At 44.5% G+C, this 26,823-nt stretch overlaps 2 protein-coding genes across 6 annotated transcripts in view; both read left to right on the top strand.

Annotated features, from left to right (window-relative positions):
• LRRC8D (leucine rich repeat containing 8 VRAC subunit D) overlaps positions 1-6,795 on the top strand; it is a 53,378-nt gene extending 46,583 nt beyond the window's left edge. For all 4 annotated transcript variants that reach the window (XM_042030259.1, XM_042030256.1, XM_042030257.1 and 1 more), the window contains one exon: positions 1,145-6,795. In XM_042030259.1, the coding sequence (XP_041886193.1) occupies positions 1,147-3,714 (2,568 nt within the window). In that variant the 5' untranslated portion in view covers positions 1,145-1,146 and the 3' untranslated portion in view covers positions 3,715-6,795. The remainder of the gene's footprint in view (positions 1-1,144) is intronic.
• A 19,633-nt stretch (positions 6,796-26,428) lies between these two features.
• Positions 26,429-26,823, top strand: part of ZNF326 (zinc finger protein 326) — a 24,434-nt gene continuing 24,039 nt past the window's right edge. For both annotated transcript variants that reach the window (XM_042030255.1, XM_042030253.1), the window contains exon 1: positions 26,429-26,548. In XM_042030255.1, coding sequence (XP_041886189.1) covers positions 26,533-26,548 — 16 coding nt within the window. In that variant the 5' untranslated portion in view covers positions 26,429-26,532. The remainder of the gene's footprint in view (positions 26,549-26,823) is intronic.

Here is a 26,823-nt window from a genome sequence, read left to right as displayed (position 1 = left end):
TTATTTTTTTTAGAGCTGGTAAGTTGAGTCCTCCATATTTTGTCAAAACAAAAAGCAAAGTGAGTTATTTAAAGCTGTAGAGAGGTTTTGGATTCTCATGTGGTCAGTTTGCTGCTTTGTCTCACCATGCATATGTTTAAGATAAAATGAAAGCTGTGCAGTCAGCTCCTGTGCTACATGCACTAACCAGCTTCCTGTGATCACTAGGCTGTGATGATAATCTGAAAAAATGTTTTCCCCATTATATTAAGAAAGAGTTGTGGGATTTGTTCTTGGTTAGCTGGCTTGAATCAGTTGGGGAAAAATATGTATACAGTATCAATATTTGGTCCAGTCATAGAATAAACATTTTGGGTTGGAAGGGACCTAAAAATACCATCTAGTTCCAACACTCCTGCCATGGGCAGGGATACCACTCACTAGATAGGTTACTTAAGGCCCCATCCAACTGTTTTTTACTTTCAAACAGCTAAGTATGTTAAAAAATACGTTCCAAATGTTGACATAGTAACTGCAAGGCTTTCATTTGTGCAGTGGTACTTAAAAGGGAAGGGAGCCCATCAATCTGATAAGACACGTGGATGATACTGTGTTGTGCTAGATGGAAAGAAATGAGAGGCCTTGCTGACAACATAACAAGACCTAAAATGTGCTGTCCAAGTCATGAGCAGAGTGCAAAGCATTTAGAAAAATGCTGTTTTTTTAAAATGCAAGGTACCACAAAATACTGTTAGTACTGGATTTTATATGCTGAGACTCAAGCAATCATTTTTACAGAACTGGATTTTGTGCTGTGTAGTCTATTGTTGTTCTTCTTTTTATTAATACATATCAGCTACAGCATTTTACCTTTCAGATATTTCACTTGCACAGAGCAGGCTTTGGTGCTGTGAAGTGGCAAAGATAGATAAACATGATCTAGCTTGAAGTGAGAAGCCTTCTGTTTTGCTAAAGTAATGTATTGTTTTGGTCATATCCTTTGAGAAAACTGTTGAGCAGAACGATGGACAATGTGTGACAGGCAACGAAAAATAAGGAAAAGTGAAACCTTCCGAGGATCTGTATGTCATGCTGGGATTGTTTTTAAATGGTAAAATTAATGTCCCCAGTCAACAATACTGATTTTGTCTTTGTTCTCTTGTAGGAATGTTCACCCTTGCAGAAGTTGCATCACTCAGTGACATCCAGCCAACTTACCGTATCTTGAAACCATGGTGGGATGTATTTATGGATTATCTCGCTGTTGTTATGTTAATGGTTGCCATTTTTGCTGGAACCATGCAGCTGACAAAAGACCAGGTGGTCTGCTTGCCAGTTCTGCACTCTACTGTAAATTCAAAAGTGCAGCCTGATACATCAGGGAAGGCCGACTTTACCACTGTTGAAACAACCACTGGTCAAGAAGAATCATCAGCGAGAACTGTTTCCTTGGGAAGTGCCCCTACTGTAACACCTGACATTCTTCTGAGCAGAGCTACCTCTTCTCAGTATCAACCCACTGAATCAGGCCAGGAGCTGAAGAAGGAGCAGAAAGATTCCTCGGGCCGTAAAACAAATTTGGATTTTCAGCAGTACGTATTTATTAACCAGATGTGCTATCATTTGGCTCTTCCTTGGTACTCCAAGTATTTCCCCTATCTTGTTCTCATCCATACTATCATTTTAATAGTCAGTAGTAATTTTTGGTTCAAGTATCCCAAGACTTGCTCAAAAATTGAGCATTTCGTGTCTATATTGGGGAAGTGCTTTGAGTCTCCTTGGACTACAAAAGCATTGTCTGAAACGGCATGTGAGGACTCTGAGGAGAACAAACAGAGGTTAACTGGTGCCCAGTCCCTGCCCAAGTATGTTTCCACTAGCAGTGATGAAGGAAGCCCAAGTGCTAGCACTCCCATGATAACCAAATCTGGCTTCAAATTTTCAGCTGACAAGCCGATGATTGAGATTCCCAGTGTCACGATTTTAGATAAGAAAGATGGAGAACAAGCCAAAGCACTGTTTGAGAAAGTCCGTAAGTTCCGGGCTCACGTGGAAGACAGTGATCTGATTTATAAGCTCTATGTTGGCCAGACTGTCATCAAGACTGTCAAGTTCATATTTATTCTCTGCTATACTGCAAACTTTGTCAACACCATCAGTTTTGAACACATCTGCAGCCCAAAAGTGGAACACCTGATTGGCTACACACGGTTTGAATGTACACACAATATGGCTTATATGTTGAAGAAGCTGCTTATCAGCTACATTTCCCTCATTTGTGTCTATGGTTTTATCTGTCTCTACACGCTGTTCTGGCTGTTCCGAATACCTTTAAAAGAATACTCTTTTGAAAAGGTCCGAGAAGAGAGTAGCTTCAGCGATATCCCCGATGTCAAAAATGATTTTGCGTTTCTCTTGCACATGGTAGATCAGTATGACCAGCTGTATTCTAAGCGATTTGGTGTCTTTTTGTCAGAGGTAAGCGAGAACAAACTGCGCGGAATTAGTTTAAACCATGAGTGGACTTACGAGAAGCTTCGGCAGCACGTCTCCCGCAATGCCCAGGACAAGCAAGAGTTGCATCTCTTCATGCTGTCAGGGGTTCCTGATGCAGTGTTTGATTTGACAGATCTGGATGTCTTGAAACTGGAGCTCATTCCTGAAGCGAAAATTACAGCCAAAATTTCCCAGATGACGAATCTTCAGGAGCTTCATCTGTACCACTGCCCTGCGAAGGTCGAGCAGACTGCCTTTAGCTTCCTCCGAGACCACTTGAGATGCCTTCATGTGAAATTCACAGATGTTGCAGAAATTCCTGCGTGGGTGTATTTGCTCAAAACCCTCCGTGAATTGTATTTGATAGGCAACTTGAACTCTGAAAATAATAAAATGATAGGGCTTGAATCTCTTAGAGAGTTGAGACACCTTAAAATTCTCCACGTGAAGAGCAATTTGACCAAAATTCCCCCCAATATCACAGATGTAGCACCACATCTAACAAAACTAGTCATTCATAATGATGGCACTAAGCTTGTGGTACTCAATAGCCTTAAGAAAATGACTAATGTTGCGGAGTTGGAACTGCAGAACTGTGAACTGGAGAGAATTCCCCATGCCATCTTCAGTCTCTCTAACTTACAGGAACTGGATTTAAAGTCAAATAGTATACGCACAATTGAAGAAATCATCAGTTTCCAGCATTTAAAAAGACTGACTTGTTTAAAGCTGTGGCACAATAAAATAGTCAGCATTCCTTCATCCATTACCCACATAAAAAATTTGGAGTCTCTTTATCTCTCCAATAACAAACTTGAAACCTTACCTGCCGCACTGTTCAGTTTACAGAAACTTAGGTGTTTAGATGTAAGCTACAACTCAATTGCGGTGATTCCAGTGGAAATTGGTTTGCTTCAAAATCTTCAGCATTTTCACATCACAGGAAACAAAGTCGACGTTTTGCCAAAACAGTTGTTTAAATGTGTTAAATTGAGGACTTTGAGTCTGGGACAAAACTGCATTACCTCAATCCCAGATAAAGTAAGTCAGCTGTTGCAGCTGACTTACCTGGAACTGAAGGGAAACTGCTTGGACCGTCTGCCAGCTATGCTGGGGCAGTGTCAGCTTCTCAGGAAAAGCGGGCTCATAGTGGAAGATCACCTCTTTGACACTTTACCCTCAGAAGTTAAAGAGGTGTTGAATCAAGACACAAGCATTCCCTTTGCTAATGGGATTTAGACTGAAATGCTCTGGTAGCTGGCTTCCAAACAGCAAATGCTAGATAAAAATACGGCAATTGTGAGATCATGGTTTTAAAAAGCAGAATTCCTTGGAAGGCAGAATTACTAGCAGCATTAGAAGAAGTGCAACTGAGTGTTCAATGTTTGCAGTGTTTTAAAAGTTCATTTCCAAAATTTTTGAGAGGATAAAAACCTTAATAATCTCAATTCTTTTTTCCTTAAATTGTTTGTAACTTGGATGCTGCCGCTTTTGAATGTTTACAAATTTGCTTGTCTGCTTAAAGTAAATGATTAAATTGATGACCTTTTCTTACTATGCAAGTTATTCCTTAAGGTCTGGTTTTACTTTAGTGCATTATGGGGAGGCAAACCAAGGCTAAATGTTGTATGTGATATGGGCCTAACAGCACATGAAACACATGTTGAATTGTGTTGTTAGTGTTTAGCTATCCTTGGCAAATGAAACCAGTTTGGGTGTGATTTGAACTGCACCAGAACCACCATTTTCCTGCATTAAGGTATGTGGTTTCATAGAATCATGGAATTGTTTAGGGTGGCAAAGACCTGTAAGATCATCAAGTCCAATCATTAACCTAACACTGCCAGGTCCACCATGTCCCTAATCACCATGTCTGCGCTTTTTTTGAATGCCTCTGGCAATGGTGGTTCCACCACTTCCCTGGGCAGCCTATCCCAATATTTGACCACCCTTTCAGTGAAAAAATTTTTCCTAATAATCTAAACCTTTCCTAGCACAGCTTGTGTCTTCTTGTGCTATTGCTTGTTACCTGGGAGAAAAGACTGACCCCCACCTCACTGCACCATCCTTTCAAGTAGTTGTAGGGAGCAATAAGGGTCCTTCCTGAGCCTCATTTTCTCCAGGCTTAACACCCCCAGCTCCCTCAGCCAGTCCTCACATGACTTACGTTCCAGACCCTTCACCAGCTCCACTGACCTTCTCTGGACCCTCTCCAGTACTTCAAGTACACTCTCCAGGCCAGGTTGTGTTTGCCTTCATTCTTCTCCTCAAGGCCTCATGTTTCTGGGTGAGATTCCTTCTGTGGTCCAGTGTGCTAGTCCTTCACACTGGCAAAGGCCCGTCACCTTCCTGCAGCTGGTCTCCCCCTCAGCCTCCATAATGCTCCTCTGCTCCATGCAGCAGTGGTAGCACTGGGAGAATGCTGCCATGTGGCTTTCAAGTTGGAGATAGTTTTGATGTTTGGACTCTTTAGGAACATGACTTTGAAAGCCATTAAACACCAAGTGACTTTACTGCTCATGTTTTGCTCTTCTGAGTTTTTATCTGGAATACTCAAGGCACTTTTTGAGTTGGTGATTGTTTTGTTTCACAGCCCTTGCTTAGGCTGTGGGGCATCATCTCCATTTACTAGACTAATAACAGACATACAATCTGCTTTTTCACTCAACTGTGATTAAGCTTTATCATCTGTTGTGGTGTCTTCCGCACCTGGACTTTACCGTACCCCAGCCCAACTAATCTGATGTCTCTGAACACTTACTCACTGTTAGAAAACCCTGTGTCAGATAAGTCATACAGTAAAGAAAAAAGCAGACAGCAGTGAGCTTGGGATTTTTTTGTTGTTGTTGGTCTTCTTGGTGGTGTTTTTTTTAACTGAATTTGCATTGCCAGAACCATTAGAGAAATATAATCCATTAAATCTGCAAAATCATCAGTTGTAAATCTCAGTCATTTACATTCCATGTGTGCAGAAAAGAAGTACTATGCTGGGAGATGATTGCATGATTACTCATGGTTTAAACACAATTCCCTATTGTAGTGTGGTCAGGACTGAACTAGTCTGTAGTTCAAGGGACTGTTGTTCTCACACAGAAATCCTCATGCACAGTGATTTCTACTGTAACTTCACCAGAGCTGCCCTGACTTACACCACTATTAACAAGCAGATAGTTTAGGCCTAGAGGCACTGAGCAGGCAGGAACTTTTCAAATACTGCTCTTAGAAATCTTGCACATTTTATTGTTAATAATTTACTGTTAGTCATGCTGGGAGGACTGTTCTTAGCTGTAGGCAGCGGTCTCTGAGTACATACCTGCACCATATATTTATGTATATCAGAAGACCAGTTTATGAGTAGTGGTTTTCCTACTTCTCATGGGGATACAGTCTGTTTTCCACTTGCCAGCTGGTAGTAAGCTTGGGCTGTTGACAGTTTCGCAATACGAAGTCACAGGTTAGGCAGAGTACTTGGAGTTACTGATCTGTCCTCCACTAGGAAACTTAGTGCTAATCCTGAGATTCTTTTTTTTAAGTAGAAGTTAAGGCTGCAGCAGATTTTTTTTTTTTAACTCTTTCATTTGTTTATTTTTTGCACATAGATCACTTTAAAATTGCTGGACTATTGACTCTTTAGAAAAAACTGTGGAATATACTTCTGGTGTATGCTTTGTATTTGCTGTTGAGTGTCATTTCAGTTTCCAAGAAATTTTGTGTAGGAGGGAGGAAGAGTTGGAGGATCAGAAAATGATTAAAATATTTAGAAAAACAGTTCTATTTTTCATCTTTTTCCCCCCTTTTTAATAGCAGAGTCGCACAGAATGTGGCTGTGTATTGATCTAGTTTTTAAAAGGTGCTTTTGGTGTTTCTGATTCTCCTGCTGGCCCTACTGATGTTCAAAAAATAAATCCATGTCTATTTCACCCAGCTATGGTATACTCAAAAAATAAACCCATGTCCACTTAATGAGTATGGTACACATAACTTAGACCACTTTTTTGACTAGTTAGTAGCCAACTGTACTTCTTCAGACAATTTTCTCCAAAATAAATGTATGTTAAAGTTAATTTCTGGCTTCTAATGCTTGCTTAGCATAAACTCCATTCTTGTTTTTAGGAGATCTTTCTCAGTGTGGGGAGGAACTGCCCATCATCCCCAAGTCCTTCCTCCTCTTTGTGACTGTTTATAATGTTCCTATTTCCTGCGTGTCAACTGACACAGTTTTGCTTTAAAGTCTTGGAAGTTCATCTCTTTTCCATGTAAGGCATGTGAAATATATTTTGCATTTCTATTTGATTTAATAAATAAGATGTTTATATCTTCCTCTAATCTATTTTTTTAATGGGTGAAAAGTGTGTTTGCATAGTAAAAACTCTGATTTCAAGTACCTTATGCTGAACTTGTTCTGTGGTGCCTGTACTCTTAAGAAGGAAGAGGTATGAGTTGCTGCTCCCAGTAAATTCTGTAGGTATGGTTTCTATCTAGAACACTAGAATACAGTACTTCAGAATAATTTTTCTTTTTTTTTTTTCATGTACACAATCTAAATGACCTACCACTGTTTTTATTTGGCTAATCAAATTCTGCAGAACACTTGTATGGCCCTGGAAGAAAAACCTGTGTTTGTTAAAATGAGAGGAAGTAGGAAATTGCCCATTCTGTTTGCTGCTGCCACTGTAACTCATTTTGGTAAAGATCCTTTAGTTTTCCAATAAATTGACCTTTTGGAAACTGCTTCCAATGACACATACAGAACTATGGCATTCCTGGGCAGGTATCAAGCCTCTTAGTATAAGGGAGGGTGCTGGCACTTGTGAAAGGCTCTCTGCTGCTGTGTAAATGGCTTTGCAGTCCTGAGCTGCCCTCTCCGGTAGCAAAGCAGGATGCCCAGGCACTGTACACCATGTCTGAGTATGGGGGTTCTGCTTTGTGGACTGCATTTTTAATAAAAATCTTACAGAAATAGCTGTTCTGTAGATCATGTTTCCATGGCTATGCAGAGAAATTTATGGCGTATGGTTACATGAAGGCAGTAGGTTAGATTTTGATGCCTTTACTTAAAGTCACATTAAACAAAGCAGGTGCTTCTACAGCTGTAGTGTTGACTGTCGTTCTCATTTCTTGCAGAAGATCTTGGCTTTCAGACTTCTCAGTTCTCAAGACAGGGAGTTGAGCATGAAACCTGACAGTCCCAAGTGTAACTTCTGCAGCTTGTTGAGAACAAGAAAAATGGGCTTCTGTTGAGTCTTTGGGTTGTGATCCTAAACATCAGAACAAAAGTCTTGGATTTGCTGAGGGATCTCAGTACTGGTAGCAGAGCCATAGGGCACAGTGACAGTGGGCTGAGGGGAGTTTATCTGGGCAGTGTCACCCAGTGTGATGGGATCGCTGTCTATGCAACAACCGGCCTCACAGCCACTATGGAGCATGGCACTGCTTTTCAGTCCAAAGCAAGGAGGAGGTTAAACCTGTGACTTGAGACCTACTTTAAGGTTTGGTACAGCCTTCTCGTCACCTGGGGTAAAGGATATTGAAAACAGTTATATTTCCTATCTATAAGCTGTGGATTCTTTAAGGGAGGTAGAATGCTTGAATGATTGTGAAAAACGCAAATCATGCAGAAATTATATCATGTAGAAAGATTAAAGAGGCGGAGGCAGTCTCATCATTAGCTGCATGGCAGAGCCCTGTCAATGCGTTTCTAATGTGTGATCCCAGCACAATTTGATTTAGACAGCAAATCATCATCAGTCTGGGCAGGACTAGAAGATACCTCAACCCGTCTTTAAGCCTGTCACCCTGCCTCATGCAGAAATAAGGTTCCCTAAACTCATTCCTGCCAGATGTTTGTTAATATTAGAATGGGTTAGACAGTGATGGAAGTTCAGCCTCTCTAGGCAAGCTGTTTACTTAGTCATCTCCACACTGAAGAAACACAGCAAGACAACTGCTGATGCTCCGTTTAAGCCAAACCAAATGATTAGAAATACATCGACCTATTTGCTTGCAGAAGTACAGACAAACAGACTGCTATGTGGATATGTTGCATCCTGAGCAGCTTGGGAGGACTGAATTTTTGGATTCCTGTAAAAAAGGCCCTGAGGAACAGCTTGCCTCAGTTCAGTTACAGATACAGCACGAACAGTTGCGTTCTCCAGTGACAGCAGGGCCAACCACCGTGCAATGCATCCATGACTGGTCTGCCTTGTTTTAGGCTGGAGTCTGACATCTATGCCCTTACAAAGCCTGGGTGTTTTGTTTCTTCAGAAAGACATTTTATGAAGGCATTTAAATAAAAAGATTCTTGAGCAAGTTTGCTGTAGGAACATGCAAGTTGATCCTTAAGATTACCAAAATTGAAAGAACTGAGAGAAATTCTGTAGTGATTTTGACCCTGGCATTAATCCCTTGCCTCCCTCTGTGAATTGATAAAATTACTGCACAAACTATGATTAGCTTACAGCATTACCCAAATGGTTGGCATTTCAGCACTGCAGAAGAGTTCCCAGCTCAGGCTGTCCACTTGTGCTTATACAGTTCAGCACTTAAACCAAAGGCATCAAACACTGAGGTTGCAAAACCCTGTGGGTTTATGCTGTGACCAGTTTCCCAGGACAGCAAATCATTCCCCATGCTGCTGAAGGGAGGGTACACTGTGTCACTGAGTACAGTTGTTTCTGTAGCAAAGATGGAGCTGTAGGATTAAGCTCAGAAACAGATTTTCCAAGCTGATTACTAACATGCACTCATTCCACGATAAAAGTCATGAGAGATGTAGTTTCTGGCTGAGATGCTGAAAATAGTTCCTGTAACTCAGCCAGGCATGGGTACAGAAGTGGCAGCTCTGTAATGCTGCACATCAACACAATACAACTCAAGTGAGGATCTTTAAAACCGCACACCCTGGAGTCTGGCCAGGCTGCATCTCTCTCCCTTCTCTGAAGAGAACAGCCCCCTAAGCCCTTCTGCAATTACTATTGCTGGGACCTTTGTTCTGTCTTGCCTCCAACAGCACATTGCCCCTTGATGCTGGAGGTAACACAGGGTTATTGGTTTAATGATGACTGTTTGGGAAGAAAGCCATCTTCTAAATTAACACCACAGTTGCTGCAGGAAGTTGTCCAGCACAGAGCAGGTCTGTTCCCATAAAATGAACATGCTGTGCCCATAAACAATAAAATTTCAAGTTAGGACTGGGTTGTGTAGACCATTAGGAATAAATGCACGAACATGTTGCTGTTCTGCTAACCAGTTCTGGGTATTTTTCCTGCTTCACGTGGTTTGTAAAAATGGATTTTAAGACCCTTTTCCCTAACATGCTGCAGCAACTCTGGAGCCAGTGTTGCTGGCCTGGGGCAGGCTGGCTTACCCCAGAGGGTGTTGCTGGAGCTGCTCTGGCAGAGCTGAGGTGGGAGAAGGTCTGGGTGTGGTGGTTGTTGCCAGTACGCCATAGAGGGTGTCCTCTTCTGGGGAAGCCAGATTTACTTCACTCCTCCTGAGGAAATGCCATACAAGAAAGAGTGTGCCCTTGAACACCAAATAAAGGTGATACTGTTGAATGGAACATGGAATGTTTCTGAAAGATGAGGATCATGATTATAGGAGGAAATGCAGAATGAGTGTGAAAAAAAGGGACTAAATGGTCCTGAGAGGAGGTAGAGCCCCCACTTGCAGCTGGAAATTTCAGAAGCTTTAGAAAGATAGTGTAAAATCTGGAATGCAAGTTACAGGTGCTCCTGCCTATAGCCAAGTTCAAATTCTCAGGGCACTGTATGACTTTGCCTTTTTCTTTTTTTTTCTATTTTCTTTCTTGACATCTGTCTGCTCTGCATCTCAGAACAGGGCCTTAGGTTACCTGTGCAGCTGGCTGCTTACATGCTGTCCTTCCCCTCCTGCTCCCGTGCAAGTATCTGTGATAAGCTCATCTTGGCACTCATCCCAGCAGGGCCCTACCAGGAGCTGCACGCCTGCCCTGCCTCGTGCTTGGCAGCGCCCTGTAGGGAAACCCTGGCACTATCAAGGGCCAGAGTCTAATCTGGGAGCTGCAGCTTCCCCCTGTGAAGGGGTTGTCCCTCTGGCTGGCAGGCAATTCCTGGGGGGGTGGAGCTCTGCCAGCATAGTGGGGCTTGAAGCTCCCTCCCAGCTCCAGCCTCCCTCTCCAGGGCTGCTGCGTGGAAGTGCTGGGGCAGGAGGGGTCCTGTCCACTTCAGCTCACACAGCTGGCAGGAGCCACGTTCTTGCCGCAGCCCTCTAAGGAAAGGGTTGCCATAACATCCTGAAGCTGTGATTTCCATAGGCATCCCCATGGCTCCTGCAGTTCTGTGTCTGAAGAGCCTCCCATATCTTTGTTGGAAATTGGGTTGTGTGTTTCTAACCCTGTTCAAAGAGGATGCAGAGAACACCTGATGATTGTCATAGGCTCTTCTGCAGTGAGTGCTTCTCCTCCACCTTGCCTCTTTTTCTCTGCCCTGGGTTAAACCTCTTCCTTCAGCCTTTCTTTCTTGTTTGGGTGTGGTTTGTAACTCCTGTTTTTCTCCTCTCAATCCTCTCAGTTTACCAAGTTTGATAAAAGTAGTGATGTCTGTAATGGGATGTTGGATGTGGGACGTGGGCTGAGGCCTCCCAGTGTAGAGCCCTGACCCTGAGGACACACAGCCATAGGGAGACTCCCCAGGAGCAACAGTGTCATGACTTCCTGGAGCCCTCCACAGAAAGGGAATTCAGAGGCCATTTTGCAAGGTGCCTTTGGTCTGATGGTGGGTCAGGGCAGTGGCAGGATGTTGCACAGGGGCAGGTGACTCTGCTGCCCTTGTTTGCTGTTTGGCTTCTCTGAGGTCCAGGGGATACATCTGAAGGCAGTGGTTGGTGTCCAAGCCCTCCAGGCTCTTACGTATCATGAGAGTTTAGTTGTGGAGTTCTTCCCGCACTGTAGCTGCAAGAATGTCCTATGGATGTAAAATGATGGCAAATGGAGACTCTTGAGTATGTACCCAGGTCTGTAGGGGTGTAATGCACAACAGAGCTGGAAACAAGGTGCCTTTCAGGGACTCAGGTTTTAAGCTATTGAAATTGTGAAATGTGCTTAACAAAAGGCAAAGGCCAGCTGGGTTGTAAATTGCTCACTGTCAGTATCAGTTTGTGTATTTGAGACCTGAGAAAATGCCAGCATGATCTGACCCAGGAGGATGAGACAGGTTTCTAGCTGCCTTTGTACTAAAATCTAGTTAAGTAAATTGGTGAGTGTGTGTGCGGTGGTGCTGGCCCTGTGAGTCGGCACTCGTGTGGATCAATAATAGTACTTGGGAATGTTCCTCAAACCTTCAGAGCTATTTATGGCTGAGTGCATGTTCCTCTTACCACAAATTCCAGCCTGCACCCAGAGCATGGATGTTTGCCCCAGGTGCTGCTGATCTGAAACCCCAGTGATTCAGTGTCATGTCTGCAAGACAGAGGTCAGCTCCAGGAGTCCACACAGGCATTGCACAAAGGAGCTTTAGCATGTCCTCTCTCAGGGACCTCCTCTTCTTTCAGTTTAGGACCAGTAAAGCTGATGGGCTGCAGTTTTGAACTAGAACTCTGCAGAAGAGGCCTTAATTAAATCATTTTTCTGAAGTAATTAAAAGACTGTAAAATAATCATGTAGACAGCAGCTACACCATGGTTGGAAACCTGCCTTTCTCCTCCCTGCCAGGAAGTCAGGTGAATCTTGGCCATGTCTATCCCAGAACAGCAGGTATGCTCCCAGCCAGGGTGTCTCTGAAGGAGTTGCCCGACAGAAGAATTAACACCTGCTGTGAAAGGTAATTTCAGAGAAAGGCAGGCAGGGTTACTGCCCTATCTACAGGTCCTTGTGCCTGTGGAGCTTTGTTTATGTTTGTTCTTGGCACTGATCATCCTTAGCAACATCTTTAACTCTGAATGTATTTGTTTAATTAAACACTTTTGACATTCTTTACAGGGCTTCTAATTGCTGAGTGCCCCAGAGGAGCTTGCAGCAGACAGCATGGGTTGTGAAACACTGAACAGCCTGCTTGGGGCTCAGAGGGTCCAAAAATGAGCGGTTTAGCTTTACATTCTGCTGCTCTCTCCTCACCAGACTGAGAAAGGGCTGGTAGTGGAGGAGACCTCAGAGACGTAGCATTGCTGTGGTTTTGTTAGGTGGCAATCAGTGCTCCTGACAGCCTGAAGGGCTGCTGCTATTATTAGCAAAATGGTGGTGGTGTGATTAGCTCTGTGCAAGACTTGAATTCAAAGAAGATTAAAGGATGAACGGACAGATGCAAACTGGACTAGGCACTGGATATTATAAAACTAGGTCAGTCCTATGTGATGTGGGAAAAGGTGTGTAGATGCTGGTTCTCCACTTGTTATCCTGCTGGCCACAGCATTTCCAGTACTTAACAGCTAACAGGCCTCAGTGTGAGCTGCTGCTCCTCAGTGTATGAGAGTGGAGCAGGTGGGGTGCCCAGGATGGATTCCCCATGTTGGGATGTGTAGTGGGGCTGGGCAGTTTACAAGGACTTAGGTTAAAAATGCCCTGAGTCCCAAGATCATTGGCCCTCAGCAGCCCCACTGCCTGCAGGGGTATCTCTGTTCCTGTCAGTAACTGTGAATGGCACATTTTGGGGAAGAAAAACAGCTCTAAACACTCATTTTAGTACAGAATTATTTTACTGTGGTGCTGTTTAGGAGGTTTACTGCTGTGAAACTCCTTGTTACATGGTATTTGGGATGATAGGAGTTTTCTTAGTCTCAAGAGGACGCAAAGGAAGTTCATGGGAGAGAACTCCAGGGAAGATTAGCAAATACATGGAAACTACCTCTGCTGTGGCATGGCCCTGGCTTTTGCCCTGATTTTCCTATGATCTGCAGCACCTCCTTTGGCTGCTGTCAGGAAGGGAGGTTCTCCCACAACACACGCTGATGGAGAGCAAACACTGCTTCCTTCCATCAAGAGGCACCACAACTACAACGTGCTCACACCGCAGAGCACACCACACAACTGCCAGCCTCGGGCATGGCTTCAATTCCTCCATCATGACACCTTTATTACAGGCTGCTTGGGATAACTTTCTGTGACAGAAAAGCTAAATTCCCTGTCCTTCTCTGTCTCGTTTTTGTCCATCCTCCGCAGCAGATACTTACTTTGCTTTTTCCAGACCAGCCAGTGGTGTTGTCTGGGCACACAGGCACCATCTGCTCAGAGGGGAGAGAGAGGCTTTACTCCTTGGTGTAAGCCACAGCCTTTGATAGATACTTCTTTGACTGTGTTACACAAACAGACCCAAATGATGGTATGTGCTCCCTATTTGGGGGCTCCTCCCTGGCAGGACCCCTCTCCTCCCTGCTGCTTGCAGGATGCTCCATCATTTGTTGTGAGTTCCCGAGTGATCTGAGCTTGTATGGCCTTCTGGGACTGGCTCCAGCGTGGGCTCCTGTGCAGGAGACAAGGATGGGACTTCAGGCACTGCTGGCAGAGGATACTTGAGTCCTACTCCTGCTCACAGAGGGGGAGGAGGGACTGCCAGATACCCCCATCCTCCCTTTGTACTAAAGATGGGCACGTACCTCTGGTCTGATACATGGAGAGGAAGGGATGGATGGCTGGTGCCTGGCTTTTGCTGATTTTGTGTCTCTCCAGAGCACTGTCCACAAGAGGACCCAGATGGGGCTCCTCCACCTCACCTGCATGCTGGGGGTTGCTCAGGAGTGTGCTGATTTTGGGGCAGAATGAGCCAAGCATTTTGGAGCTCTTTGGAGCTGACTTAAAAATGCAAAGGTTTTTTCAGACTGAGCAGACAGAGACTCTTACTGTCTCCCAGAGCAGTCACCACATTTGGAGATGCAGCTCTTGTTTCCTTCTATGAGGTTTTGCACAAAGGCAGTGGCTAAGTGGCTGTCAGAGGCCAGGGGGATGGAAATTTCCTGTTTCTAATGTTGCAGGGTTGAAGTGAGGCACAGCTTGTGAGATTAATGCAATGATTATGAGGAGTTTGGAACTAGTCCTAACACATCACAGAAAGCAAAGAAATCCTGTGGTTCAGTGTGCTGACTGTTCACAGGGCTGCTCTGCCTCTACACAGCTCACCTCCTGAAGCTGTCATACAAAGCATATGGTTAAATAAGCTCCAGTGAAACAATCTTCTAAAAAATTGGGGTTGCTTCTCAGAGCTCGATCACTAACTGGGGTAGAGGTGAACTGTCCCTACACTAACCCCTCTTAAAGGACTTTTTTGTTTTACTAAAATGTTTGTTCTGAAGTCCTTTGGCTTCCCATTCAAAATGAATTGAAACTTGTTTTTTTCCAGATGCCTCTTTTGAAAACTTCACACTTGAGCCATTGTGCATGGCAGCTCTGATTTCAACCTGCTAAAAGTTTGACAACAATATCTGCAGTCTTTATTTTCTCTTCCCTGTGGGTTGGGTTTTGTTTTGTTTCTTCTTTCTTGCTGCCAATTTGGAACAGGAGAAGTTCTGGCTAAATCCTTCCGCCCTAATAAAATCTACTGCAAAACTTCTGAAGGAACCATTCTAGTGCATCACCCTATTAGTATGTGGGGACCATTTTCTTCCCGCAAGGATGTTACTGTACATTTATGCTAACTTTATCAGGAAAAAACCTACTCTCTAAAATTCAGGGCCGTTTTGGAGATGCTGCCATCCTTCGTTAACTAATTTGCTGTTTTATTGAAACCACAGAATTGTGGGGAACATTTCTGTGCCAGGCCTTCTCAATGGGCTGGTTGTGCTCAGGTAAGTGCTCAGTGCTGCAAGGGTTGCACAACCCCATCCTTCAGCTTCTGTAAGTATCTTTTTACAAGCTCTAGGATCAGGATTCGTGCCTGCAATATTTTTACTTTGGTGCAGTTCTCTTTAGCAGTAAAGCACTGTGTATGGGATGTTTATTGGGCAAACACCATGGCTTCAAACTCCTGCAAGTGAAACTGCCTTTATTTTATTGATTTTCACTGTTCCAGGCATACCAAGAGAAAATACAAACACCATATAGAATGTGGATCTTCAGATGCCATTTGGGGATAAATATTTACAAAGACGTGAGTTACAGACAAAGACATGAGTTACAGGCAAAGAAACATGCTCGGGCCTGAAAAAATATCCAATCTTTATGTTGTCCCCCTGTCTTTGCTGATCTGGCTCAGCCAGGGAAATAGCAGTGAGCACTTGGCTGGTCAGCCCTGCCCTGGCACCTGAATCCAGAACTACACAGAGGGCTGAGAAGGCAGGTCACTCCTTTGCTCTGCTCTGTGTGCTTTGCTGAAGAGGAGAGCCAGATGGTGATATTCATTCTGGTGGCACGGAGCAGCGGACAGTGGCCTGTTGGGAAAAGATCCAAGACCATCAATTCATTTTCATTGCCCATGAATGGTGAGCGTATCGATTTAATCTAAGAGCTAGAATAGACAATGCCATATCCACAGTTGCTGATATACAGCTTTGCTTTTCTTGTGACTTAGAGCATCCAGGAAGTAGCTTTAAACAAACAGCTTGTATGTCTTCTTTCAGGAGGGAACTGGTGAAAGTTTGTGGAGAGACAGTCACTCTGGCACAGCCCTCATTAGGCTGGAGGAATCCTGGGCAGATGGGAACTACATTAGTTGTTGTGGTCAGCTTACAAACTTCTTTAATTTGCTGAAGGAAACAGACCTGACAGGGCTATAGGACTTTATAAACAACTTTTTTTTTTTTTTTTTACCTATTCTTACTCAGATCCTCAGGCAAAGAAGACACAAAGTTTTAATTCAAAACCCCATATCCTACAGTTGATGTCCTAGGTGTCCCACATTTAACAGCAGGCCTATTTGGTTTCTGTGTTTTAAAAAAATTCATGGAGATCTCTGACCTTTTCACTAGCGCTAAACTTGCAAGGTAAGGCAGAGTATGATCACAGCACAGTTCAGTAAGTAATGCTGCCTTTGACTGGTTTGACCAGCAGTGGCATGGATGTCAGCAAAGGGTCTTGAGACTCTCTACTTCAAATGTCTGTAAAAATACCTCTCCTTCTGTTGCTGGCACAGCCCTGACTGTGCACACAGGAACCCCACCTTCACTGGCTAGTAGGTGGCTCTGATTTCTCATGCTTCTGGTGCCAATAAATTTTGCAATTTTTTGTGTGTAACTTGGATGGAAAACGATATTTGGGGTTTTTTTTCTGTTATTGCTGCTTTTGCTCTCCTTCCCCTGGTATATATCTTGGAGAGTTTATACATCTTAATGAAATTATGCAAACGGAAGGTGGTGCCCAGAGGAAAGGAGAAAGTGGAAAAAATTATATAAGCATCCAGAAATAACAGAGAAACCAATTTGTTTTCTGTAATACGGAAAGCCTGTTCTAGATGAGTAAGTTAGAAGTGTTTGTTAGTGTCAGCTAGGAATGCCCACCGCAACAGGATTCCACCTCTACAAGCACTGCCACCAGATAATTTTGCTGGTGCAGCCAGGGGTTTTCCAGGGGACAGACACTGGGATGGCCCCTTTCAAATGCCATCTGATGAATCACACTTTTCTGAGGTGGTTGTGGAACAGTCTTTGGCTCTGCATACAAATTCCACTGAACAAGCTCAATGCAGGACAAATTCCTTGTACATAAAACGGGGATAAAGCTACAGCCAGTCTAGCCCCCATCAGCTCCTGGGGCAGCCAACTCCCGCATGGACTCTGACCCACATGGAGTCTGAGCCAGCCTTTGCTTGTGGGTGTGAGCTGGGCAGCCAGACTGCTGGGGGCCAGTGTGAGGCTTTGCCCACGGTATATACATTTCCAAAGCCTGGTATTTTGTGTACAGGCATGCTGCAGGAGGCAAGGCAAGCCCATTGCTTTGTGGAGCACTAATCCTGGTGTCCTGGGTCTCTGGGCCTAACATTATGTTAGATGTGTATGTTTACATTTGATTATTGCCTCTCATAGAAAAATACATAGGCAGATATCCCTCACACTGTAGCTCTCTGTTAGTTTGCGTATAGTTGCTGGAGTCATAACTGCAAAGGGAGAAGCAAAAAGGAAGAGAGGTGTATCTCAGCCACAGGTTACACCTGGTGCAGAGACCACAACAAAACCAGTTCACCAGTGCCCATGGCTGGGTGGGAATTTGTTCACAGGAGGGGGGAGTGTATGTATTTCTTTTTTGGTTTAATCCTGATTTGACCTTTCTGTCACAGAATGCTTAACATACACCACTTAGAAGGTTAAAATACAAATCTTCACAGTTCCCTCCCAGAGCTATCTAAAATACTTCTGGGATTTGCACAGGGGGATCTCAGCAGTGAAGGGCAGGAATCCATTAACTTAGCAGAAGTTGAGGGTACATGTCCCTTGGTAGCAAAAACAGGTGAGAAAAACTGCCTTTGAATCCCCCCATCACCACAATACTCACTCCTTCGCTCTCTCCGTAATTCCCTTCAGGAGTGCTGATTCAGCTATTTGTGTGACTGCACATGAACTGGATGAAAGAATGAGATTTTTAAAAGCCCTCAAAAAGGGGGAAGCTGTGCACCTGTGCAGGAAAACCATGTTCTGCATCCACATTAAGACCTACAGTTGTGGTTAGATGAGGTATCTGCACTTGAAGTGTTTCTGGATTGGGACCACAGATTATGAGTCTCGCTGGAACCACGTGTCCAATAAATATATGACCCTGGAGCACAGAGCTGAGTGAAATCCATGTTTCACAAGGATTTTTGAGAGGCAGCCAGTACTGTTTTCAAAGTGCTTTCAAATATTGTGGAGGAAATGTTGACAGATAACTGCAATACTCATACTGATGAATATGCTCAGGCTGTGTGGAGCATCTCTACATTCATGCCAGGACTTGAGACCCAGAGTAACAAGTGCAGTGCAAGAGGAGGAGGAAGGAAAAGCTGCTAATGAGCAGATGCTTTCTATCATTTTCTGGATGAGCTGCTTTGGCCTCAGAAGAAGCAGTCTCCTGGCAGGCAGAGCTGCACTGCAGAGCAGAGCAGGCAGAGTTACCAGGGCACAAGTCATTTTCAGACCATAAAGAGAAGTTTCTTTCCCAGGGAAGAGCTGGGGGATGCAAGACCTCCATCAGTGCCAAGGCACCCTGACACCCTGAGAGCTGCTGCACTGGCTGCTGACTTGTGGAGAGTGGCACAGAAGCCACCTTTTGCAGTGAATAAACCTGTCCTGTCTCCAGACCAAGGCTCCAAAGTGAGTTTACCAGCACGATTATTGAGCTAACAGAGTGTGTATTCATCAGACATTTCAGAGAAACCGCAATGTTTGTATGTGAGGCTCCTCATTGCAGATGAATTTAAAGCAAAACAAATGGGAAGCACAGAGAATCATTATTTTCAGCATTAAATTTTCATGTTGCACTACATGCAAAAATCTGATTCAGAAACATGTGCAGCATACGTAAGTTTTATGAGCCTTGAACAGTAACGGGTTTGCTGAAACTTCTGTCATCCTTGAAGTGCATGGGAAGTAACCATGAATGCAGTGTGAGAAAGAAGCTGCAGCTGTTTTCTTCTCTTACACTTTTTAAAGGGCTTTGCATATGTACCTTGTTTTCATAAAACTATACTGCAATTCCCTAGTAAAGATCAGCAACCTGGAAATAAACTCTTACATGAAAGTCTGACTGTGTTCCATGATGTACACACAGTATCATAAACCCAGCAAAAACACAGGGCAATTTTCCTTTCTTGCACTATGGGAAAAATCCTTCTAGGTCCTTCAGTAATACTCACCAACATAACATAATTTAAGGAAAAAAATGCTGAGCACTCTCATAGCAGGATGTATTGGGCCACGTGGAAATTGTTCCTGGCATGAACTACTTTGGAAACACAGAAAAAAAAAATATGTGAAATTTTATGTCAAATCATATGCTGACATTCTGGTGATTCTATCACAAGTCTTGTAACAGTGTTTGCTGTACATCTCTGCAGTCTGACTCAAGAGAGCATGAAAACTTGAGTTTTAAGTAACAATAAAAACTATAAATTAAAAATGAGAAAAAATATTGTTCAGTCACACTGAAATGTGCAAGAATAAAGCTCAAGAGCAAAGGCTGAGAAAGTGGTCTGCAAATGCAAATATATATATATACACTCAACCTTTTTTTGTTTTCCCCCTCTCTTTTTTAATGTATTTTTAAAGTCTGTGTGACTTCACAGCAATTTTGAGGAAGGAAGCACAGGAGCATGGGCAGTCTTGTACCTCTGAGAACAGTTCCTGTAGGAAACCCACATCCAAGCCTACTGCAGCATGAAAGAAAAGGATACATGCCCTTTTCCACCCATTTCCCTACAAAAGCTGTAGCAAGTATGTTACCCTGTCCCACTAATTATACAGAGAGAGGAGGACAGATGTCAGAGTGGACACGGCAGCCTGTTGTGTGTTTTCTTCTGCTCCTATGGCAGGGGTGAGTTTTCTGTTTCTGAAGAACCCCCTTCATGAGGGATTGCCTGGAGCAGGTCCCTTCCCATCTGAGGTGCTCCTCTTCAGACTTCTCTTTTTCTTTCTGTAGCAAGCCCAAGGACTTGTCTATACAAACCACAGCCACAAGGAGGACTAGAGACCGAGATCTCTGCCCTTAGAATCGCACAATCGTTAGGGTTGGAAGGGACCTCTGGAGATCAGCTAGTCCAACCCTGCTGCCTGCCTAGAGCAGGTTACATAGGAATGTGTCCAAGTGGGTTTGGAATGTCTTCAGAAAGGGAGACTCCACAACCTCTCTGGGCAGCCTGTTCCAGTTCTCTGCCACCCTCAATGTAGAGAAGTTCTTCCTCAGGTTGAGGTGGAACTTCGTAAGTCCTCAGCCACCTGAAATGTATGAAAAAAAAAAACCACCCACTTATTTATTTTTTCCCTAGAAGGTGACATGCTTTTTCATTTCCCTCTTGTTTGGCACTCTTGTCTTCAGTCAGAGTAACAGCATCCTAGTTAATAGTGGCTTTTACTTTAAAGGGACAGGTGTATAAGCATGCCTTTATATTCTGAGAAAAGTTGTCTGAGTACTACTATGTGCTACATGTGTTACTTATCTTCATGTTTTTTATCTTGGAACCTCACAGTTCTGTTTTTATCTAAAAAGTGTTTCAAATGTATATGCACTGGCTAAACTTTACTGCAAAACTGTGTGAATAAACCCTTGCTTTGAATGGCACATTGTATTTCAGCTACTCCGTGTGAGCGAGAGAGAGGGCAGGTGTATAAAATCTACTTAAGTGCAAAGTTTCTTATGAAGGAACTGGGTTTGTGCTCTTTCTGATACAGAATTACCTATACAGAAGGGTTGAAAAATACTGGAAATGAATACGTATGTTTGTGTTAGTTTGTTGTCTTGTTAGGCTTTTTTTTTTTTTAAAGAAAGAGAAAGTGTATGGCACATGCATCTCTAGCATGGGAGCAAATGGGCATGGATTAAGCAACTGAAAGAAGCACTCCAGGGTATAAGTGGGCTGACAGAGAGGGAAAGAGGGAAAGAGCAATGGCAACTCCAGTTCTGTCTCTGCTTAGGGAACCTAAGCAGCTCTGACTCGCCCAGTGTGGAGGCTGTAGGGCAAACAGCCCGACCAGAGTCCCACACACCTCTTGCAGCACTTTTCTGCGTGATTAGATAATAACTAGAGCTGGCCTCCAAGGAGTGTAAAGTAAAAGCAATTTGTAAATATAAAAAGCAATAAGCATAATTGCTTATTTTTTTGTATTTGCATTCAAGAAAAGTAAAGCACTCCACCGATAATTTCACAATTACTAGAAAGTTGCTCTGCAAAGATCCTTTCTCCTCTAGGGCTGTGTCATAATGAAGGTGATATCCTCTCTCTATTCCCAAGTAACCAGCTGTTGGAAATCATGCCAAAAACCAAACCAAAACCTGAAATGGCTTCTGTTATCCTCACTTCAGTGTTCTACTGTGGCCCAAGAGTTACAGCAATGACTGTCTCTGGCAAGCACCCGCTGCTGCCTGTGGGATGCTGATGAGGCTCCAGCAGGGCCATCCAGCATGCAAGCTCCAGCAGGTCTGTGCAATGGCACATTTGAAGGCTTCTAGTCTTTCCTGTAAAGGAGCTACTAAAGAAGTTTGTTAAGTTTGGTTGATTTTTAATCTATATTGTAAGTGTTTTTTTCCCCTGTAGGAAAGGATAACGTGATTAATTTCTGCATTAGGATGTTTCTACTCCCTTCTGCTGAATTTTAGAGCATCTTTTGTGCTTGTGTTCTCAATATACACATACAGAGGCCATATCTGAGCTTTGGAAATCTCGTATTATGGCTCTAATTTATGCTGTGATGACAGACATAAGAGCCCTGAAATCAGTGTGGCTCTGGATGGTTACCATGGTTCTTCTGTGAAGCTGGGATGGAAGGATCTGCTTCTATGTTAATATCTAAGAAGAAACAAAGGGGATTAGATTTCATGTTCTAGAAAGAATCAATATAATTTTCATGTTCCTACCCTACTCCCCATCATTCTAAAATGCAAAGAAGGCTACTTCCTGAAAATGTCAAGTGTCAGTGGAGATGCATGTTAAATATAGATAGATAGATAGATAGATAGATAGATATAGCCCTGCTGTGAACGCTGTTTTAATGGCACCAGAGAGAGGTGCTGTTGGAGAGATGCTCCTGTAGGTTTGAACATTATGTCAGTCACACCTGTTCTGAACAGGGTTAAGAGACAGAGAGCTTTCATCAAAGGCCAGAAGAACCCCCTCCCTTATTTTCAGTGGGATTTAAATCAACTCCACTGCAATTAAACAATGTTAGTGTTAGGCCTCCACAATTGTTGGTACCTGGTTGCTAACCACTGTTAACAGCAATTGATAGTTATTTTACAGAATTTCTTCAGGTTTTAGACAACGCTTTAAAATAAAGGGTAGAGGAAAACACAACGTTTGGAAAGAGGAGGAGAGGGTGTGGGTAGTTATAGTACTGAACTGCAGAACTGTATTTCACAGTAACCATGCTGCTGTTTGTTCTTAGAAAAAAATCACTTATTGTTCTCTTATCCCTGTACTGCTCTGAAGAATCTACAAAAAAAAAAACAAACCCTGAAAAAATAAACCCAAGGAAGCAGTAGAACATGAATTCAAGAGCAGAATGTGATTGCACAGGGAGATTCTACACTGAACTGAAACATTCATGTTTTGATCATTGAGAACAAATGAAGTACAATGCTGGTCTGTTCCCTTTCTCTTCTTATGTCTCCATTTTGTTTTACTTTGCTTAGCTTAGATTTTTTTCCTTTTTGGAGTCCTGCAGGGAGGAAAGAAGGAGCCTTTGTTTTAAAAAGTCTGAAACCAACAGTGGCCCATTGATCACAATTAAGTCTAAAATAATACGCTTTTGCTGACCTGCTTGTATTGAATCCAAAAAAATTGTATGTTATACCTGCTGTAGTCTTGATCTGCCCCCAGATCCAGTTTCTGTTCCTTGACCTTCTGGTTCTGGGACAGTAAGCCCAAATCAACCAGTGTGTTTTCAGGGCTACACTTCCTCTTCTGTACAAAATCAAATTTTTCATAATCAGATGTTCTCTTTGTCACATACCCTCATTGCTTTGACAGATAGCTGTCCCCATAACAACCACCTCTGTTGTCAATAACTTCTTCAGACCATGAAAGGACACACAGGACAGCAGGATTTGTATGCAACTCCCCAGGAACACTGGGGAGTTTGCATACAAATATTAAGTAAACCTTGACATGGGCCCAATTCAGAGCTTCCTGAAGTGCATATGAAACTGCTGATTTCAACGATCACTCATCTCTTCAGGACTGCTTCCGACCTTTTGAATCCAGATTTTTAACATGACACACTATAGAGGCTTAACCCTGTGACTCTTGGTAGTTTAGCGTACTCTAATGAGTAAATTTCCTGATGGATTAGTCACAGAACAGATGTGCTTTAGGAGAATAGCGGAAAGATTCACAAAAGATAAGTATTTTGGCATAACTTTCCTGTGAAAGAGGAGTGTTAGATGCCTTGGATCTGCTTCTGCCCATTCTCAGTCTGGGTGTTTGCAGAGACCCACAACATGAATGCCGGCAGCGTGCATAGCCTGATCCTGCTTCGAAGGATGTGCGCATAGGAAAAAACCTTTTAGGGTCTCCCAGTACTTGTCTCCCAGACTGCTCACGTGACTCACCAAGCCGAATGGCTTGGCGTTCATTATCAGGTCATATGCATGGGCACAGAGCAGAGAACACAACCCATCATATGAAAAATAAATAGAAACAGAATTTGAGAAGAAGATAGGACAGACAGTGGCAATTAGCCATGGGGCTCAGTCACACAAACATTCTGATCAGCAGCCTGCTTCCCTGCAAATAGTCCTTTTTATTCCACCTTTCCAACACACCTCAATCTTTTTAGCTCTTCCCCGGTCTACTATTGGTTGTCCCTTCCTTGTCTTTGGGCTTTTGCCTAAACACCTCATAGTAATGCTTATCATTTTAATAGTCTCCTGTTCAGAGTTTCCCTCTCAAACACTTCAGTATAAATCCTGCTCTCCTTTATGCAACAGTCCCCTTAGGTTGTGATAGGGCAGATGTGTGCTAATGTTTTTACAAACAATTCTATGGGTGAAGGTATGGGTGTTAACGTCTTTGAAATGGGTCTTAATGTCTCTATTGACTTCAAGCGGCAGGTTTGCTACAGAGCCCAGACGGCTTGAGTCCTGAAACAGACAAGTAGATCTGCACAAACCGCAGTTTCTGAACTTCGGTGTAAAACAACAGGTTCAAGGGGGGATATGGGGTAGGCGGTTCGGGAAGGCTGTACCTTCCTACTACCTCAGCCAATGGGGAAAGGAAGAGGGCAACATGCGGCGGGGAGTTTAGGATAAAAGGAGGCTGCACCTTCCGAAAGCTTGAGAGAGAAAACACTCCGTGGGCCTGTGCCTTGGTGGACTCTCTCCCGTTATTCGAATAAAGTTGCAGGACTCCTCTGTCTCCTTTATGGACACTGGCTTTTCATAGCGTGATTTTCCATACAGTTGCATAGGCAAGCTCAGAGTTTCAATTGTTGAGTCTCTCGATAGGTTTTGTGCCAGGGAAACAGCTAAAACATTCACTTTTGATAGACTTAGGGGCAATTGATTGAGATGAATCAGGTTTCCTGAATATTTGTGTTTATTTTGAATAACGATTAGCTGCACTGATGACAAATCTATCTATTCTGCATGGTTTCTTCCCTTCAGAGCTTTAGGGCAGCTGGATGCTGGTCCTTGTGCTTGTTCACAGGCATGAGTCTGCAGATCAGGCTGTGCACTGCTGGACCATTATTGCACAAAAGCCTGCAGAAAAGAGGCTGCTATGTTGCAAACATGAGATGTACAGCCCCGGACATTCAGGAAAATGTCTCTGTATGAATCTCAAGTTCAGTGCAAGAAACTTTGTCTGGTCTGCATGTGTAGAGGGATGGGGGCACAGACAGGTCTGTTTGAGGGGTATTTGGACCGTGGAATCATCACTCTGCCCAAGCATATGGTATCTTTGGATAAGAAGTCGGAGGTAAAGCCGAAGGAAGGGTTCCCCTTGGCGGGGATAACTAAGCACGTGTTCCCGGTGCCGCCCACCAGCGCTTTCCCGGCGCGGGCCGCATGCACTCGCCTCTGCTGCCCTCCAGAGCCCGGCGAGCGGAACTGTGCCCTGCCCGGCTCAGGCTCGAGATTAACCTCATCTTGGACTCCGCACCTCGGTGACTCAATACACCCTTGCCTGCAATGGAGGTTTTATTGGTTTGCGGATGGCGAGAAACTGTTACAGCCATCCAAGACTGAAGGAAGCCCTGATTTCCCCGGCATAATCAAACCCCAGGCGAAAGTGGCTTTGCCCACTCATACAGCCTGAAAGTTCACCCACAGCCTGTCCTCAGAGACGTTTTCCCAGGTTCTCTGTACCAGATCTGCTCATATTTTTTTTCCTTCTTATTTTTTCTTTTTTTCTCCCCCTCTCTTTTTGTTTCTTTCAGGATTGTATAAAACATTAATAAACTCTAAGGAATTACATACTCCTCATGTGATCTTCACACAGGTCACTGAGGATTTTTTGCATGATCGTATGTCTGGGCAGAGTCTGTTTCTTCAAATCTTTTGGCTGCATAGAGGAGCACAGTGTTACCTTACAACTAACCTCAAATGAAGTCTGTGTTTAACATCAGCCATTTTGAGTGTTTCAGTGCAGCCTGTTACAAACACAAAATACTTTGTCTGGGGAGTGATGCATCACAGAATCGCTGAATCATAGAATGTTAAGGGTTTGGAAGGGATCTTAAAGATCATCTAGTCCCAACCCTACCCCCCCAGCAGGAGCAGGAGAGCCTCCCACTAGACTAGGTTGCTCAAGGCCTTATCCAGCCTGGCCTTGAACAGTGCCAGGGATGGGGCATCCACAGCTTCTTTGGGCAACCTATTCCAGTCTCTCATAACCCATGCAGTAAATTTCTTCCTTAGTTAAAGTGGTGTTGTTAGGTTCATCAAAGGGGGCATCACAGGGGGCATTTCTTAAAACAAACGGTTTATTTTGCAAAGCCATTTGGATTGTGTAACACAACAGCAGCCCACACTGGGAACTGCTAGGACCCAGGGACAGAGCACCTCATGGCCAGGGCTGTGCAGCTGCAAGGGATGCCAGTGAGGGCTCAGTCCCGCCAGACACTGCCTGACTTCAGGGGACCGTATTCTGAGCCACTTCATGAGGACCCGCCGGGAGCGTGTGGGAGGGTTAAGGCGTGGATGTCTCGCCACTCCTCGTCCTGCAAGCGGCTTCAAGCATGACAGGGCCCGACGCCAGAACACAAAATGGCGGCTGCCAGGGCTCAAAATGGCCGCCGCGCAGCCTCCCTCGTGACCCAGCCGACCCAGGCCCCGTGCGCGGCGCTTGGCGCGGCGGGCCCGAGCCCGCGCTCCCTGCAGGCCGGCTCGGTCACGTGATGCCAGGGCCGAGCCAATCGCCGCGCGCCGTGGCAGTGCGTGCAGCGCGCGGGTCCCGCCTCGCCTCGTTGTGGTGGAAGGCGCCATTGGGAGCCGCCGGAGCCACCGCCACTCTCCCGCCAGCAGCGCCCGCCGCCGCCATGGACTACGGGGAAGGTGAGGGCGCGCCCCCGCTGCAAGGGCAGGGCCCGGCCGCCGCCACCGCTGCCGCCGTGGGGCCCGGCCGTGTCTCAAAATGGCAGCGGCCGCTTTGTTACGCGCAGGACGGAGTCCCCCTCACCCACGTCCTCGTCCTCCTCCCCGCCGCCACTGCCGGGCTGGGGGAGCTGCGGCGGCGGCCGGCGGCGGGAGGGCTGCGCGGGAGGAGGGCCCTCCCGGGGGGCGGCGCGGGCGGGCGGGGGGCGCGGGCGGGGGCGGCGCTCCGCGGGGCG

The sequence above is a fragment of the Corvus kubaryi genome, unplaced genomic scaffold, assembly GCF_017639235.1.
Source record: "Corvus kubaryi isolate FWS band 111438036 unplaced genomic scaffold, C.kubaryi_AGA036_p1.0 37334, whole genome shotgun sequence".
In the NCBI taxonomy this organism is placed as follows: domain Eukaryota; kingdom Metazoa; phylum Chordata; class Aves; order Passeriformes; family Corvidae; genus Corvus; species Corvus kubaryi.
The sequence above is the reverse complement of the archived record's forward strand: the minus strand, read 5'-3'. Positions and strand labels throughout refer to the sequence as shown.